The following is a 19,650-nucleotide window of genomic DNA, read 5'->3' on the forward strand; positions in this document are numbered from 1 at the left end:
AGTCAATGGTAATAGGATAAAGGTTGTTGTTTTCTCAAAGGGAAGCTGCAAAATGATTTTAACTTTAAGTATAATGATATGTCTCTTATGTAGTTACATGTAACGGATTTACTTACTTAGGTGTTCTATTTTCATGTACTGACAGTTTCGTAAAGGCAAAGAAGGCAAACGCAGTGAAGGCAAGTCATTTATGATATTCTCAGAAAATGAATAATTCATAAATTTTCTATCGAATGCCAACTTGATTTATTTGATAAAGCAGGGGCGGATCCAGGATTTTAGTTTTTTTTTTTTTTTTTTTTTTTTTTTTTTTGGGGGGGGGGGGGGGTTAATTGAATTAAATGCCGTGCAAAGCAAGGCAAAAAGTATTATGGTGTGAAAATTGTGGTGAAAAAAAATGTCTTACCGATTTAGATTAGTCATTGGATCCGCGCCTGTAAAGTAATTCAACCCATATTACTTTATGGATGTGAAATGTGCGGTGCGGGAAACAACTCCATATTAGAAAGAATACATTTGAAATTTTGTAAGATGCTGTTGCATTTAAAGAATTCTTCTCCATATAACATGATATATGGTGAGTTGTATAGACATCCTTTGGACATTTGCATACTCGCATATGATCAATTACTGGTCAAATTTAGTACATTGTATCAGGAATATAAGAGAAACTGTCTGCAATCTTGTAAATTTTGGCCTTTAGGAAACACGGCCATAACATGGTATGGCATAAATACATCAAGTCAATTTCTTTACCTCTTTACACACGTGTTAAACAGAACCGTACAGATCAATTTCGCCAGGTTTGGATTTGACAATTACAAAATTCTCCAAAAAAAAAAAAAAAAAAAAAAAAAACATTAGTAAAAATGAAGTCAAATGTTATTATAACCACCGTTGCTATGATAACATTTGAATTAATAAATTCCAATTAAATATAACAAAGATAACAAGAACAATTTAAAGCGCAATTTAAAAAATTATCATAATACATTGTGGATAACCACTATTCTACCAAAGGGGTTTGCTCCCACTTTCAAATACGCAGCCCCATCAGTATATAATCTAGAAAAGGGTGATCCTAGATTTGTGGGTGTCTCGCTTAAAGTCATTTTTTTCGCTCATATAAAATCGAATATATTACTATTTCCTTCTGGGCAATCACTTGACAAATGACGAATCTAATACACGTGCGCCATCAAATACTTCTAGTTAAATCCACAAAATGATTTGAACATTTAAACTTCATATTTTTACAATCGCTTGGACCGAACGTGAAACTACTGTGACCTCATCTGGCATGGTGTGGGTAATTTATCATAGTTCAATGTGCGCATAAACTGCTCTTGGTTAATTTTTTTACTGCCGTGTAGCTTTGGTGTTTCTTTGACAAATTCTTCGGTTCCACCTCGTTCTCTATAAAAGATGTTATCAAAAATAGTCTTTGTCTCTGGCGTTAAAATTTTTCTCACCGCTGGTAATTATAAATTAATCCACGGTTTTATTAAACTTTTGAAATGTCCATGCGTTTTTCTGGTACTATTTAAACTTAGTTTATATCTTGATTCATATCATTCAGATTATAATCCGGGTCAACAAATATTTGAGAACTTGAAAAAAATGCGCTACTAGACTGGTCATCCTTATTGATTTGATATAGAAACAATTAGGAGCGTGATTCAAGTAGTTTTACTGCCTCTGGACGTCACTTGTCCGTAATTAGTAATACCTGACTCTTCTCCACAATTGGAGGTAAATAAATAATTATTTCCGGTTTGTTTTACAGTAAAAACGGCCACTTTTTAAACGACAAACATGCAGAATATGATCAATGCAGTTAAGGGTTCTGCCTTAGGTGTTGCAGAATATTTTACTCCAGTCTTGAAGGTGAATGAATATGAAAAATGATGTAAACGGGTTAAAACTTCATGACCCTCCCACTGGCTCCGACTTTTCACTTCCACACTTGCCAGGAAATACTCAAAATCTGATGAAGCACTTCAGTAGCACATTTTTATTTTTAATTTGTGCTTCTTTTTTTATTGAATGCAATACTACTTAGCTAGTGTATTGTTGTAAGGTTGATAATATGATTATGAGGAAGGCATTGGCCTTAACTTAAGTGCAACAGAATTTGGGAGCATGAAGTATATTACATTGCATGTATGTTCCTTTTTCAATTAAGTAAACATCATGCCATTTAATATTTTTGCTGAGTTTGATCAGGATACTTCATTAGTGGGAGCCAGCATAGGCCATTCCAAATATTTGTGAAATTATTGACAGGGATGCCAGTAGTATTTGAAGTAGCAGGTAAACTGGTGAACAATTTGTAAGAATTCACCCATGTTTGAAAATACAGTAGGTGTCTAAAGATGAGCAAGTAGCTGTACAATTTTGTCGGTTGATGACTTCTATTGACATTCCTGATCGGTAAAATAGAATTCGGGTTCAGCATGAATGCAGTGTTTTATCATAATCTCTTGAACCAGAAGTAGCTATTCTATATATGTCAGAGTAGTTTTGAATCAATAACACAGACATCTTTAGAACGTTTTGTATGGACAGTTTTTTTCACTATTTATAAATTTTGAATAGATTAATGTAGCGTTTTGCTTTTACGAATGTTTCTCAATTGTCAGTATGATGATTCTACATTATATGCAGTTGGGATCACTTCTAACCTCTCTTTGATCCTGCCAGGGTTCGCTGTCATAGAACAGTTCTAAACTGTCAAAAACTGTTCTGACCCGCGGTCAGGGTCAGGGTCTGTCAGGACTTTAGACAAGCTCTGTCATAATCTGTCATGGGTCCTGACACCCTCCTGACAGGACCTGTTCTAGGTAGAACAGATACTGACAGATTCTGGCAGTCATTAGCTCAAGAATACTTCTTTGACTGAATTACATACAGTACATGTACGTGATTACGAAAAAAAGGCGTACCACCCAAATCCTGATTCGTACGACGGGAAAGAAACCTTGCTATGTTTAAATTTGATTTTTTTTTCCATTTTTTATCCAACTTTTATGTATGTCATGCAGTACCAACAAAAAATATTGCCTGCCATACCTGGTTTTCCATTGACTTTAAAGAATTTGGACTGAATTCTTTTTGGTTGCAGATCAAGACACCAGTATGATACGGAGTAGCTATTATATTGACAATTTTAAACAGTTTATACAGAAATTTTTTGGAACTTTAAAGTATTCACACTTATATACATTTTGTACTTTGAAAAAATATGACATTTTTGAAGAATTTTGACTGAAATGTATTAGTCGCAGTAACCCACATGGTAGTTATATTACAAAAAAGAAAAAGCATTTAGTCAATAATTTTTAGACTCTCATGGAAATCAAAATTGCTCGCACTCATACATTTTGCAAGAATAAGATATTTTGAAAGAATTTTGACTCAAATCAATGTGTCACACACAGCCTACCACATGATAGTTATATTAAAAAATTTAGCATTTCAGTCAATAATTTTATACCTTCAAGCAAATTAAAAGTGTGTGCACTCATACATTTTGCAAGAATATGACATTTATAAAGAATTTAGACTCAAACTAATGTGTGGCAACCACTACATGATATTTATGTTGAAAAATTTAGCATTTTAGTCATTGATTTTAGACCCTCATGCAAATTAAAAGTGCACTATATTTTTTGCAAGAATATGACATTTTTAAAGAATTTTGACTCAAACTAATGTGTCACAGCCACTATATGATAGTAATATTGATAAAATTTAGCATTTTAGTCAATAAATTTAAATCCTCAAGCAAATCAAAATTACTGGCACTTATACATTTTGCAAGAATATGACATTTATAAAGAATTTAGACTCAAACTAATGTGTGGCAGCCACCACATGATATTTATGTTAATAAAATTTAGCATTTTAATCATTAATTTTAGACCCTCATAGAAATTAAAAATGTGGACACTCATCCATATGCTGGATATGACATTTTTTAAGAATTTTGACAGAAATATATGTCACAGTCACCCACATGATAGTTGTACTCATACATTTTGCAAGAATATGACATTTTTGAAGAAAATGTAACAGCCACTATATGATAGTTATATTGAAAAAAATAAGCATTTTAGTCTAATCAATAGTTTTAGACCCTTATGAAGAATAAAACTGCTTGCACTCGTACATTTTGCAGAATTTTTACTGCAATAAAGGTGTCACAGTCACTAATATGAAACTAACACTTTTAATTTCTACATTTTCTACATAGAAGACCATGTAGAGAAATTGGAATTGTTCACTCTCATATTTGTTGCTAGAAGTGGCATTTTGAAGAATTTAGACCGAAATATGTAGGTATCACTCATCCACTTAATGCTGAAATTGTCAATTTTAACATTTTTTAGAATGATTTGTGACTGTTATGTTATTAAAAGTAGCTTTAACTCAAAAAGTACTTCGTCAATATTGAACTTCGTGAGAATTACCAAACATATGAAAGTTATCGGTTAACTCTTTTACACTAAGAACAGAAACATAGACTTTTAATTTTATAATTAAATAATTTGATTTAATTAATATCACAGGTGCATGACAGAATGTAAGATAATTATACATGTAAACAATGATAATTTTTTAAAGATGAGTGACTGGACCGTGATCGACCAAAATTGGAACATGAACAACGATCGAGTGATTGTGGAATGATAATCACAATGAGTGCTATATATATAATTGGAAATTAAATGTAAATTTTGAAATCAAGATTTTTTTCCTAATCTGATTAGCTAATTTACATTAGTCAAACAGTTTCATTTATTAATTGCGGACTTCCTGTTCTAAATTACATCACACAGAATAGAAAGATTTAGTGTCAGGAACTGTCCAGGGGTATGACAGTTTAGAACAGCTTTTCATATTTTCTTTGTGACGACCCAGGACAGTTACTGTCAGGATCTGTCAGGGAATAGGGCAAAAAGTGTCCTGACACAGGACAGACCCTGTCAGGATTTCTGTTCTATCTGCTGTTGTAGAACAGAAATCCTGACAGATTCTGACAGAATTTAAGAGAGGTTAGAATATGAGATAGGTGAAACAAGTCTTGAAATAAAGGTTTAAATTTAATGTCCTAAAAGTTGCAGGCCTTGAAATATCACATTAAAAAATAAAAATAAAAATTCACTTTCTTTGCAAAAATTCCTCAAATAGTCAAATTACACAATTAATCCAACTTCTTGATAATACATGTATTTCAAATAAAGAAAACTATTTTTATAATGGGTTAAAAAAAAAACCATAAGTACCCCAAATGGGTGGTTAATCCTTATTTCAGAACCTGTTCAATCTACCTATATACTCCTTCATAATGTACTTGTTAATGGCAAGATGTTTGAAATTCTATTCTTCCATACTCAGTTCTCTTATTTCCAAGCACTATAATGTTAACCACATTTTTCAACACATTGACATTGACAGAATTATACTATAAGATTATTTTTTTTAAGCTTATTTTACAGTTTCTTTCCCACAAGTGAGATGATGATCAAATTAAAGAAAATGAATACTCTACCTTGCTGATGAGAAAATATAGCAGTTCCAGAAATCCTATGCAAAAACTGTTTAAATGAACTTTGTATTCATTTTTTAGAATTTTTAGAATTGGCAAATCTTCTGGTAAACAAAAATGTGCATTTTAAGTTGAGTAATGTAATTTTTAAATTAATCATTGATTTGTAAATTAAAATAAACTCAAAGTGGCTGGTCATTATGAAAACTGTTTCCATTTGGAATATTTTTCTTTTGATTTGACAAAAATTTAAGATTGTTATTGCTTGATTTCCAGTAGGTTAAACTTCCAATTCATGTATTTAAAATGAATGGCCTAAATAATTATACATATAAACACTTGTTAAGAATTAATCAATTTGCTGGACTTCAAACATGTTGGATGATACAGTTTAGGATGGCACCAAAAAAGCTTGCCTGACAACCTCTAGCCTTGCTTGAGTGAAGTTCTTTTCCTAGATGAGTCTCACAGCTGCTTGTTTTGACTTGCCACATTTTTATTGGTGACGTCAATGAAGTTTGAAAAAATTCATTTATTGCTTTTCTTTTTGGTGACACTCATACATTGTATTTCATATCCTTTCTTGGATTTCCTTTTTGGGATCATACATTTACATCAGTCCTTTCCTTCAAAATTCTCAATGACTAGCCCGAATAATAGAGGACTGTATAGGATTCAGCTAGCCTAAAACAGAAATGTATTCATCATTTCACTAATCTGAATAAATTTTACTAGCCCTGGGCTTTGGGCTAGTGGATAAGGGCGAGCACTGTTACATGTACATGTAATAGAAAGCTACATATACATGTACAATGTATGTAAGACTAGCAATATTTTTCTTGGTTCAAAATTAATTTCAATTCAGTCTCGTTTAAATTTCATTGAAAGGACTCGATAAAAAATGATGTATGAACAGTGACAAATCGTGATGTATCACTTTTTACTCAGAAGTGTGAGTCTTTAAACCATCTGATGTCAATTAAGTGGCAGTTTGTGTAAGAATCAGGCAGTGGGTGAAACATGGTATGAATAAAAACCACTATTTTGACAGTTTAATTTGACTATTTTCACCACCAGAATCAAGGAAAAAAGACAGTATTTTCCAAATAAAAAAAAAAAAATTATAGTGTAATTTGGCTATTTGCACCGTCAGAATCAAGGAAAAAGATAATATTTTCCATATCATTTTGGCTATTTGAGTTACAATTTCATTGAATGCACTGAAAATGAACATTTCAAGGGCAGATAACTCTGTCAAAAACCTCATTTTTCTAACATTCTATTGAACAATTTCTGAGCAAAGCCAGTGATGCAGAGGTCAAATAATGTTCTTTTTAAATAGAGAAAGTATCATTGAGTGATATTATATTGTCATATGGTTTGGACATGCATGTTTCTGATTTTTCCCTTTCGCCTGATTCTTACGAATTGGCCTGCAGCAGTGCTAAGCTTGTTGTAAAAGGCGACTAAATAGTGCTCAGAACCCTAGTCAGGGGCTAGGGCGCTCTGCCCACAGAGCAACTGGGTTGTTACATGCTGGGGTCGTCGGGTTATAATACGGAAAATCTGATCACAAACCATAGTGGTGCACCGTGTTGGGAAAGATGCCAAGTTCCTCGCACGTTAAAGAACCCTGCTTTGGTATTCGATAGGAGTAGGAACCTTTGCGCTCTGTCACAGGAGGGTAAATTACCCGACCCTACTTATCCCTCCCTTTTTCTAGTGGCAATCAAAATTTGTCGACCCTTTTATCTTTGTGTCCAAATCCAATTTTTTCATTTCATCATCATCATTTCATATTCATTTAATCATCCATTTCATGTTCATCACCTGAATATAGCTGAAATATTGCTGCTCGGACGTTAAACCTCTACAATCAGAATCTATCAGCCTAATTCTTACAAACACTTACACTTAAAACAGATAGATTAATAGTGTAAATAACTCATTTCATTTCACGAATGAAAATGATTTAAACTCGAACAAAGATTAAATAAATAAGGACTTCCGGTTGATAACCGCCTTTAAAGCACTTCCACCACGAAAGAGATCTGTCGTATGAATATTAAAATGTATCAAATTGATTTTTTCATATAAATACATCATATTTTATATGATTGATTGTCAAAATAAATTCAAATACATATAAATAGAAGTTTGAACTATATTTTATTAATGCCTTTGATATCAGTATGCATGTATGTGTATGTGTATAAGTTTAAAACTAGGCCAGACTATACAAGTTTTATAAAATACCTATAAATATCTCATGACTTCTGAGGTTCAACTCCATCAGCACTTTGATTAACTTAATTCATCATTTTTAAAATGTTTTGAATAAAGAAAAGCATAAATATATGCAAAATAAAATGCAAACTATCTGGTTAAACAGAAACAGACAATATGAAACAGAATAGTCATGTTTAATATCAGAATACAGAGTGTTCCTTTATTAACAGTATTTGGGCTAAAATCAAAATTAAGTTTGTTTCTTCTACCTACCCAGTACTCGCCTTTAGTCACTAGCTTGTAACCTGGGGCTAGTAAAAATTAATTCAGGCTAGTGAAATGATATGCACATTTCTTGTTTCGGGCTAGTTGAATCCTATAGTCCTCTATTATTCGGGCTAGCCGTTGAGAATTTTAAAGGAAAGGACTGGCCTACCCATAAAAATTGGTCCTTTCCAAATGATTCTCTGACAAGATTTAAAAACAATTAAAGCAACATTTTTCACTAGTTTGATCATGTTTTTCACAGAATCATATGAACTTTGGGAGAAAAACCATATTTTTTCTACCTACATATCCGAGGATAGCTAGGGTCAGGTAAGGGGAAACAGGGATTATTTAGGTGTGGCCTTGGCATGGGCAAAAATGTTAACAATATCCATAGGACAAACTGTCATATTCTGTCTTAGCTGTTTTCAGTGGGTCAGTATGCAGGAAAACTTATTGACATTCCTGCCATTGATGGTCTCAAAAATATATACATGTACATATACTACATTTTTGTATGACCATGAATCTGATACCATACTAGCATGTTTTGTCTTACATTATAAAGATTGCATTTTTTAATACAGTTTACTTCTATTTTTAGGATTCAAAGTTTAAAGAAACAGGAGTCTTGACACCAGATGAGGTAATTTAAAAAATGAGTTATGTTTACAAACAAAAATTAACATTTAAGTAGACCGAGTGGTGAAAAATTGAAGCCATTATTATCATGCCATGGCAGGGGACTATATCTGCTTTTGTTAAGTAACTTTTTTTAATATGTTTTATACGTATCCATTTTATGTTTCTTTAAAGTTCATATAAGATATTTCTTCATGACTTAGGCATGTTTTATGTACACATATAGGATATTTCTTCATGACTGGCATGTTTTATGTACACATATAGGATATTTCTTCATGACTTTGGCATGTTTTATGTACACATATAGGATATTTCGTCATGACTTTGGCATGTTTTATGTACACCTCTTCTTTGGATGAAATCATGAAATATAAGTAATTTTGGCACTACCCAGCAAAACATAGTGTCTTCCAAACTGTTAACTTGTAAGCTACTCCTATAAGGTAAAATGTTGAAATTCCTTTCCTCCATACCCCAATGGATGGCACCAAGTCAGAAAATAGCTTGCCTGACAACCTGCTGGAGTAACCAGTAAGCATTTAATCATTTTCTTTCTTTCAAATTCTTTAATGATTTACATTAAAGAATTTGTAAGAAAGAAAATGATTAAGATTTTCAATTGGCCTGTAAACATATTAAAATGTATGATGTACCTGTAAAGGTACATGGGTAAAACACAAGTATTATCCCACATGTACATGCACTATATAAGATAGGGTTTCTCTTAGACCATTTTAGTGGCTTCCCTCTGCTTCTGAAAACACACATTACAATACATGGAAGGACTTACATGTATGTAAGCAGAATACTCAAGGAATATAATTTGCATGCAAAACTGTCCCTTGCTGCCAACTGCATTAGTAAAATTTTTCCCTGTCCCTTTGGAGCTTTTGTGGGAAATGTAATGAGAATATATGCATGTACACATGTCATTTTTAGCACATAGTTTGTTTTCAAATATTGTTAGATACATGTAATATACGGTTTTAAAATTTTTGATTAACATTGACATTGTGAATTTTATAAATGACTGAATCGTATGAGTCACATGACTTTAACTTTCAGTTTGTAGCAGCTGGAGATCACATGGTACATCATTGTCCTACTTGGCAGTGGGCCAAAGGAGATGAAAGTAAAATAAAACCTTATCTTCCACCAGATAAGCAGTTCCTTATAACAAGAAATGGTCAGTTGTTTAAAAGGGTTGGCTATATTTTAAGGAGGAGAGAAAAATGACGTGGTTAAAGTATTTGTTTTGACTCCTGTTTCTTTAAACTTCGAATCCTAAAAATAGAAGTAAACTGTATTAAGAAATGCAATCTTTATAATGTAAGACAAAACATGCTAGTATAGTATCAGATTCATGGTCATACAAAAATGTAGTATATGTACATGTATATATTTTTGAGACCATCAATGCTTTTTAAATCTTTCTAGTTCCATGTTATAAGAGGGTGAAACAAGTTGACACGCATCAAGAAGAACAAGAGAAAGTTATAGAAGTAGATGATGATGGTGGATGGGTTGACACTCACCATTATGCTGGTACATGTACAAGTATTCTACCTTAAAAATCTGAGGCTGACCCTAATGGATAGTAGACCCTGGACTTCATGTATGGAAAGAGGGAGCCTACTCAAGTGATTTCCAGTGATTTTTCTATATAGTCAAAGATTTTGAGCATAAGGGGGAAGGCCTTGGGTCCTGCCCCTCTCTCCTAGGTCTGCCCATGGTAATAGAAAAAAATAGATATTGCTGACCTGAGTACATTTACTTGCTTTAAGTTGATTACAGTAGGCTTTTATAGTTTATGATTCTCCTATACACATGTAAGTCTTGTCAAGGTGTCAGATTTCCAATTTTGATATTTTTTCTGCTTCTGGTTAGACTGACACTTTACTCATTGTTAAGAAAAACCCAATATTAGGACTTCATTCTCTGTAACATTACATTTTATATTCTGATTATCAATGTCACAAGTCTTTCAACAATTAGGTGACTGATCATTCAGATAGATCAGCTGATTATTTAATGGACTGTTAGTGTTTATATTGTATTTGTGACAGCGTTATAAGATCATCTGAGTTTATTCTTGAAGTTCAAAATATATAGCAGTACTTATTCATCAGCTTTTTAGCAGAATTCTGCTATTTCAAATCCTGATTTTACCGTTATGATTTTTTTCCTGTATATTTACTTCCGATTTTGCCAGTTTCCCCATTGTTTGTAGACTACGTAAAATTATCTCTGACTTATAGATATTCCCACAGTAAACTAAAAAAAGGCCAATGAACAAACAGTCACAATTCTAGTAGGAAATAGAAGTCAGAGGACAAATAGTCACAAGAAAAAGTCACATGACAAATAAGAAATTACAGGGGAAAAAGTCACAGTATTTGGTAGGAAAATACACAGGAAATATATCGAAAGGAATTAATAATTGATAGACTGTGTATATATTCTTCTTGTTGAATATTATCATAGGGTACTTATAGCGACCTCATATTATACATTTATTTCACTATACAGATAATGCCTGGGTATTGTTACCTTTGTCCTAGTAGATATGGCTTCCCTCTTTTACTCATATTATGATTATGTAATTATTTTTAGATCCTAGTACAACAGCTTTACAAGAACAAGTAGCAGAAATGACATTAGATTCCAAGGTTAGAAACTATTGGTGTGATAATTTAAGGTTTCATAATGAATGAAAGTTGAACATTGCAAAATATAAACTTGATTTATTTAACTTAACATCATAACAAATGAACCTAGGGGAGTTTGTTATGGTGTTGAAATTAAATGAAGAGAGTTAATATTTTGCAATATTCAACTTTTATGAGTTATTAAACCTCTTTTTCTATGATTCCTTAGGAATATTTTGGCTGCTTGACATTTGGCATCTTTTCATGGCTGGAATTCTTGTGAACTTTTGCCTATGACGTCACTAATACACAGTGAATCCTGTGTAAACTGAATTCCTCTTAGACTTCAGATTGGTGCAGTTTAGACTGATGTTCATTTTACCAAGATTCGAAATACATTTAAACTAATATGAAGGGACTTTTAAAAAAATGTCTGGTTTAGACAGGTGTTTGAATTATTTACGGTTTATTTTAGACAGGTTTCACAAGTACAAGTGAGGATTTGCCTTATCCTGGAAGCCTGGATAATATTTTTCTTCCACACATTTCTCTCAAATATAACCCGGGGTCACCAGTGACGTCTTTTGCCATTTGATTGGCTGAGGGAAAATGATGTTATTTTATTTACTTTTATATGTTCTAATACTCAAATTTAAAGAAAATATGTTTAAATATTTTTTTTTTCAAATTGCCTATATTATCATTCAATAAAAATGCACAATTATTCAGTTAGTTAAGATAACCTCATCTTTGCTTTTATTTTATTTCGTAAGTGGCAATTTACTCATATATCTTGTATATCCTTCTCTGGTGACCTGAGTCTGTATTAGCGATCCTATGGTTGCTTATGATATTAACCAGAAAACCAGATTAGGGTTTGCCTATCATGTTGATGCTAACCTTTGCCATAACTTACTATGAAATGTTGTCTGATCTGTATAGAAGACAGATTAACACTAATATGATAGGATATTTGAAAATGAAATGTTAAGAACGAAAAAAAAAAGTAGTGCATATAAATATGAATTTTCTTCATTTCAGGACAATAAAAAAATTAATAAAGATGATGATGATGATGACGACGATGACGATGAAGATGCCATGGACATGGAAGACTTCGAACAAAGTGGTATGCTGGAGGCAGAAGATAACGTATGTTTACTTGTAGTGACAACTTGTTTGATATTTAAGGTTAAATTTTCCTTGAAAAAAAGTTAAATTGAAACAATTTTTTCTGCAGCTTGAAACATTATCGACATTTTGGGCAATACCACTGCACCTCAGGCAGTCAACTTATTGTTACAATATCCTCTACATTAACAGCTACTTTGTAGTGTATAATTATTATGGTAATATCAATGGAGCTGGTAAGTATTATGGTAATATCAATGGAGCAGGTAAAATTTCTAAGATACTGATGAAATAAACATGAAATAAACAATAACTGTTTTTAAATAGATTAAGGTCTGTTATTGTGTTAATATATAACCTGTAAAGAGGTTATTGTGCAGTTACATTAGGGTTTTGATTCAACAAAAACAAAGGAAACACATACACTTCTGATATAACTTTTAATTGATGAAACCCATGATTTCTCTTTGATGTCCATATGGATGTTAAGGCTGTGGCTCTGACAGGCCTGTTTAATCAGATTTATCACATTTACCTAATACCTGCAAACACCATAATAGCATCCACATTGTTTATAAATTTTTCCTTCACTGTAAGGGGACATTTACCATAGAAAAATAGGGAACATACCCATTATGCTCATTTTCCCAGATGTATTTTTGTCCTTTCATTCGGTTACTTTATGCAGTGTAAGGCTTAGGAGGGGGCCAAAAATGAGCCATGGCACAACACTACATATGTTAACATTGATGTTCATGTTTTGTTTACAGGCAACATTAGATACAGCGAAAGCATGTTCCCGACAAGATTCCGAGTCTGGAACAGAAAGTGGTATACTACAAACTAGAACATATGATCTCAATATTACATACGATAAATATTACCAGACACCTAGACTATGGCTGTATGGCTATGACGAGGTAAAATTAACACAATACTATGTAACATACAATAAATATTACCAGACACCATGGCTATGATGAGCAAAATTAGTGATATCCCCACAAGAAGTTTGGATTTATTTTGCAGGTTTTGTCTGGAACTTTCGATAATGACCAAAAAGTGACCGAATTGGCTCTAGTCAAATGTCTAATTGTAATCAAAATTCAAAGCTATGTCGTTAGAAATGTGTGTCAATACTTGCCCCACTGTTCAGGGTTAGACCTCGGTGGACGTATGTAGCTGTGCCCTGCATGGCATTTTATTATTTGAAAATTTCTCATTTCTCGAAGAAATGAATTTGATACTAAATTAAGAACAGTTTTCATGACAATTGTTTGTTTGATCAAAAATCATATCACAGATTTTGTGAACTGCTAAAAAAATATTGATATAATTACCTGAGACCAAATATTTCTTTTCTGTTTTAAACCAATGCGAAAAAATGATATGTGTAAACATATTCTTGGGATTTTTAGTCCACTTAGGTTTTTTTTGCTGGAGAGGACTTTTTATTTGCACTCGGTCTGTCTGTCAGTTCAGCAAAACAGTTTTCTGCGTGTTGTTTTGTATTTCGTACAATGCTTTACCATAAAAACTCAGTTTTCCACAGTTTTTGCCATTCTTGCGGATGTAATATTGATAATTAAGGAATTGCACTACCATAACAGGTTACAGATCAAGTTTGAATTATGTCCTTGTTCACTATTTTTTTCTTCTGAGTTATGGTGGTACATTGTTTTATCATTACAAAATACAGATCAGGTTAAAATTTTGTGTAGGTTCATGAATTTTTGCTGATTTATGACCCTTTGATTTTGAACACATGCTAAAAAATTACCTGAAAAATGAGATGGATATACAAATGTATGAGAAACCCTTTAACACAACAATCCATAAGAACAACATGAATAAATGCAACAAAGAAGTCTTACAATATAGATAATATAAAAAAACACACGCTTATTTTTGAATTTTTTTTTACAGAATAGGAAACCTTTAAATGTACAACAAATGTATGAAGATTTTAGTCAAGACCATGCAAAGAAAACTGTTACCATGGAAACACATCCTAATTTACCCGGTCCTCCTATGGCTTCAGTTCATCCTTGCAGGTATAATGAATTGTGATACATACAGCTGTAGAATAAACTTCCCATTTACGCTGTGTGCCATCCCCAATTCTTCAGGCTCTTCATAGAAAGTCTCATCATGAGAATGGGTCTTAATCTACCATTCCGATGCACAGCAACTTGAGTACAGAATTAAAAGTAAAACATCTTTCTGTGTAAAAATACCCATAAAAATGACAATATAAATTTCTACATGATAAAAGCAATAAATAAAAGATTTTGCATTGTAATGCAGGGTTCTAAGATCCTGTAAGTAAACAATAAAATGCAGATCTGTCTTTGGATTTCATTACGAGAAACTAGAACGAGACTTACAAACCCTATAGAAAAACCCCCAGTACTTTTGATGAAGGTGAGTAAAATTGAGTACTGTAAACTTATTATATTTTGCCATTTGCTTATTTTTGTGGATTCTGTCAAGTGAATATATTTGCAGGTATCAATTTTCACAGTTTCAAAAATATAGTGTTGTAAAAAATCTATTTCATGGGTACTTTTTTTTACGGTCTTCTGTCTGCAGCGAAAATAGTGAAAATTAGTACATTTACAATAATAGTCAGCAAAAACCAGTCAATGCAATTAGTCTGAGTATGATCTGAGAATCCTGCGTAATTTTCAAACCAAATACAGTGAAACTTCTCCAAACCAGTCACCACTGGGACAAAAAAAATGGCCGGTTTTGTGAAAAATAGCAATGTATTCTAAGAGCTGTTTCCATTAATGTGTTCTATAACCTTACACCTTTTCAGTTTGTTGGTTGAGACATGTTTAATGTCAATTCAAAATTTTTGGCCTTTTATTACATTTCAAAGCTTGCATCATTCATAAATGATTTGATTTTACAAAAGGTAGTGCCGACAAAATTATGTTCACGGTTTCGAAAAAAAATGTGTATTTAATAAAGATCAAAGGGCTATTGATGGTAATTAATTATTTGTATTGTTTTAGTAAACTACATATCAACAAAGTCTAATAATTTCACCCCTATGTTGTTTTGGCTTGAGTCCAGGTCACATTAATTGATAAGTAAAAGATCGTAAAGATTGTACTATTAAATGACCCCGGTTGCCTGACGTGTGTACACACCAATTAACAACCAACCAGTGACAAAATGTAATGTCTGGATTAAATTTGTTGTTTAAACTACTGTCCCCTTCAATTATCATCTGTCCACTGATGAAATGCAAACCAGCCAGTGAATGAATTATTAATTAGGTAATCATTTACAGTTTTGTTGACACATTTATTACAGGTGAACAATAACTGGGCGGCCTGAATTGAGAGGTTGTTTTTATTTGGAATATGTAACTAAAACTGTGAAAAACTGATCGATGTACAGTTTTGGGGGTGGCCGGTCTATTGAAGACAAAACACACAGGTTTTAAAAGTATATCGGCCGGGACTTTTGAAAACGGCCGGTTTGAAGGGAAGACCGGTATCCTGAGGGTCTGGTTTGGAGAAGTTTCACTGTATGAGACTGATGTTAAAATTTTATTATGTCAGGATTTAGTTGAGTACATGCAGGTGAATATTTTGTTGAAAAAAATTAAGAATATAAGTTTTTTCTATGAAACTTAGTAACTTAGAAGCAGGAAATGTGTGAAACATGGTATGAAATATGAAGTAACCCACCACATTGACCGTGTAATTTGACAGTATATTTGTCAAGGATCAGGAATATTTCATAGACATTTCAAATTATTTTGATTTTCATTGAAATTCGCTGCAAATAAACATTTCAAATGCAGATAATTCTGTTAAAAACTTAATTTTCTTACATTCTAATGAAAAATACATATCTAGTGATGTAGATAGCGGTCATTTCAAATACCAGGAGATAAAAACTACTTCTTTGAGTCTGTTAGGTCAGTAAGGTTTTGATTATTCTATTATTGCCTGATTCCTACAAGGACTTGTATTTAAAACTGAATGTGTTTATTTTTAGACATGCTGATGTAATGAAAAAAATTATTCAGATGGTGGCAGAAGGAGGAGGAGACTTAGGTGTACATGTGTATCCTTTTACATAGGTGAATGAGCTATAAGAGTCATTTGTTGCCTAATTATTTAGATTGTCAGTTCATTTGTAAATTAATAGGAAGTTTGAGTAGTTTGCACCTTGCATGATTAAGTCTTTGTTAGGTACGTGCAACATCATTGATGCTCAAATACAAGTGATTATACATGTATTTTGAGAAGCTTACTTGTTTAGTTCAATATGACTTCTGTGTCCTTTCCATCATTTTGTCTTTAGCAAGTTAACAGCATACTGCATACTTCATTTATGAAGAGACAGTTATTGAAATGAAAAAGAAGTTGAATGAAATCAATTCTGGGTTTAAGGGGAGATAACAATAAAATCCACATCCCTCTCTTCAAAAAATCAATATATTTTAGGACAATTTACAGTACCCCGAACTGAACCATTGACCAAATAATGATCAATAACTGATGACCAGTGACCAATCTAATGATGATCTTGTTATGTAAAATTATGGTTGATTCATTCATTTTAATTTCAGAATTTTCATTGGTACAAATCTAATGCTATGCTAGGGTAAGCTTACCTTGAAATAAAAATATTGAATTCATGTATTAAAAAAAAAAAAGAAAAAAAAACATGTTGAAAAATAGTAAGTGAGTTTTCATCATAACCTATATCATTTACTAAATATTTGTGAAAGGAAAAAATGAAACAAACCTTTCTGTAAAACTCATATGAGCAAAGTCTTTAGATCAGTTGGATCAGTTGAACAGATCAAAGACTAATCTGAAACTGATGATCAGGGAATGATAGTCATTTGTGTTGATTGGTACTGACTTATTTTCACTTGATTAATTATTTGCTATTGTTCTTATATAAAATGTTCATTTAACTGAAAAATTAATGATATAAATTTCAAAATTTAAAATGGCATTGAATGTATCATGTCCAAGTCATTTTGAAACATTTTCTCCTTCTAAATGAAATTAAGAAATTTTATAGATGTATCAGAAATGTGTTATAGAATCCTTAACTTTTTATTAGATATTTGATGATCTTTTTGAAGTTTGTTCAAGCAGTGATACCAACTATAGAATATGACTACACAAGAAATTTTACAGTGGCATCTAAATAAACCAATGTGCAATATTTATAATTTATTAACCAAAACATTTTGTTTTATTTTGATCATTCCCATGTGCATAATGTATGAATGATAATTGTGATATTATTAATATTATTTCTGTAAAAGTTTGTTATCATATGCCTTGTGTTGATATATTTGTTATGATATTTGGTAAAGTCAGTATTGAGAGTTTGAATTGAAGTTTGGAATTCTGCAACAAACATTCTATGATAGATATTTGAAAAATCTATTCTTTTTAAATATATATTTTGCATTTTCATAATATTTAATAGAACAACTTTTGTTTTACTTCAAAGACGTTTTACAGTAATACATACTATTTTTGTCTTATTTAAGAGCTAAATCATCTCATTGACTTTTTGTTTATTATCCAATGTCAATCCTTCTTTAAAGGAAACTTTCATTCACGAAAGATTAGTATTTTATGAAACTCATGCTAATTTAAGGAACGATTTTCTTCTGCTGTTTAGCGTAATTCTACTTTTACAAAATCTGATTTACAATTACGATTTTTTTTCACCATATATTGGCTTTGTGAAATCATCCCGAATACTAGCCTTAGTACAAAAAAAAACGTGCTTTAGAAATTTGTAATAAGCTTATGGTTTACTTTGCATTTAAAGTGAGTGTAGGTGCAGATGTAATGTTGTTTTGACAAATGATAATGAAATTAGATAGAGAGTGATTGTTTTCGTCGTGGCATCAGCATTAGTTTTCCTTTTTTAGTTGTATGAATTGTTGATCTAGATTTCCCTTGAGTAATTGTTCATTCACAGAAAGTCACATGATCATTTCTTTGTAAGCTTACAGGGTAGTATTGTTGATTATATAGTCTTGTAGCTTCCATATGTTTCATGTACTTATATTGATATATTTTTTGACAGATTTAAAAAAAAAATGAAGAGATTTAAATATAGTTTTAGATAAGTTTGCAAGTTATTTCAGCTGCTTGAGATGTTTCTTGTAATGCACAATTTTTGGCATTGAATTATAAGCTACACATGTAATAGGATTCATTGTTATTTATTATCCTGTATTGTCTCTCTCTCTCTGTCAACATCATTAATTCAGTCAAAGAAATAAAATATGAAATAAACAGGTGTTTGTTTACGTATAAATTTTATTGATCTATATTACTATCAACTGAAACTTCAGCCAAGATCTAGTTAAGTAACAGTTCTAATAAATATCAGATAGAAAGTGATGTAATTCTCTTTTATTTCTTATTCAGAAACAGTCACCCAACTAGTTTTTGCTTTTCATTCTGTTGCACTCATTTTTCAGGAGTTATCGATCTTGATTTTGTTGATTTTAGTAGGAGATAAATGTAATGGTTTTCTGCAGAATACCAGCCTGAATACAGAAAATACTATAGTTATGTGATATATGCGTATGTCAAAGAAAAAACATCATTTCTTCTGTGGGTTTTTTTGCATGAATCATTTCCTTTGGCAGGGTTTAAAATTTATATGGACTGGAACTTAGGTACTTGTTCTGTCACACTCTTCTTTTAACATAAAAATAAAGCTTACTGATTTTAAAATTGCCATCTACAATTATGCTGCTGTCTTTTATTCAAAAAGAACTAGTGCAGTATACCTTTGGGCATAGACTGCTTCTTTAATAAGAGAAAATGTTTAAACCCAGCGAGATTCTGATATCATTAAGATAAGTACTGCATTCAGAGTGACATTTAGTTGATGTCTTAAAATTTTTATTAGATATTTTCTAATCATCACCGTTATCCAGTTGTATTTTATGATACTGGAAGCATTAGCAGTTAGGTATTAATTTTGATTACTATTGTTGCTGACAGCATCATCCAAGCCCAAAAACATGTAAATAGGTTCACAGAGTTTAAAACAGGTATAGGCAAATCAAGAAATACACTTATATTGAACAACTTATCCATAAGCATGGTAGAAAACCAATAATTCGATTCTGGAAAGAGGGGTAGATATTGTAGGGACTTAATA

At 31.9% G+C, this 19,650-nt stretch overlaps 1 protein-coding gene across 1 annotated transcript; it reads left to right on the forward strand.

The window, feature by feature from the left end:
- Positions 1 to 1,738: 1,738 nt before the first annotated feature.
- Positions 1,739 to 18,770, forward strand: LOC148626389 (ubiquitin-like-conjugating enzyme ATG3). The gene is made up of 10 exons (XM_088570347.1): positions 1,739 to 1,887; positions 8,652 to 8,693; positions 9,758 to 9,878; positions 10,130 to 10,237; positions 11,306 to 11,361; positions 12,382 to 12,492; positions 13,242 to 13,391; positions 14,398 to 14,525; positions 16,489 to 16,557; positions 17,572 to 18,770. Exons 1-10 carry the CDS (start codon positions 1,816 to 1,818, stop codon positions 17,660 to 17,662), a joined length of 948 nt encoding a protein of 315 aa, XP_088426473.1. The 5' UTR covers positions 1,739 to 1,815; the 3' UTR covers positions 17,663 to 18,770.
- The last annotated feature ends 880 nt before the right edge of the window (positions 18,771 to 19,650 follow it).

Source organism: Perna viridis, chromosome 2 (assembly GCF_037379345.1).
Source record: "Perna viridis isolate PV_CMFRI_1.1 ecotype Kerala chromosome 2, ASM3737934v1, whole genome shotgun sequence".
NCBI classification, from domain to species: Eukaryota; Metazoa; Mollusca; class Bivalvia; order Mytilida; family Mytilidae; genus Perna; species Perna viridis.

What these genes read in the sequence shown, in the direction of transcription:
- LOC148626389 (XM_088570347.1), top strand. Translation starts at nt 1,816, where the DNA reads ATGCAGAATATGATCAATGCAGTTAAGGGTTCTGCCTTAGGTGTTGCA. An exon ending in AAATGACATTAGATTCCAAG is followed by an intron (nt 11,362 to 12,381) that starts GTTAGAAACTAT and finishes TCTTCATTTCAG; the next exon opens with GACAATAAAAAAATTAATAA. An exon ending in GGCTGTATGGCTATGACGAG is followed by an intron (nt 13,392 to 14,397) that starts GTAAAATTAACA and finishes TTTTTTTTACAG; the next exon opens with AATAGGAAACCTTTAAATGT.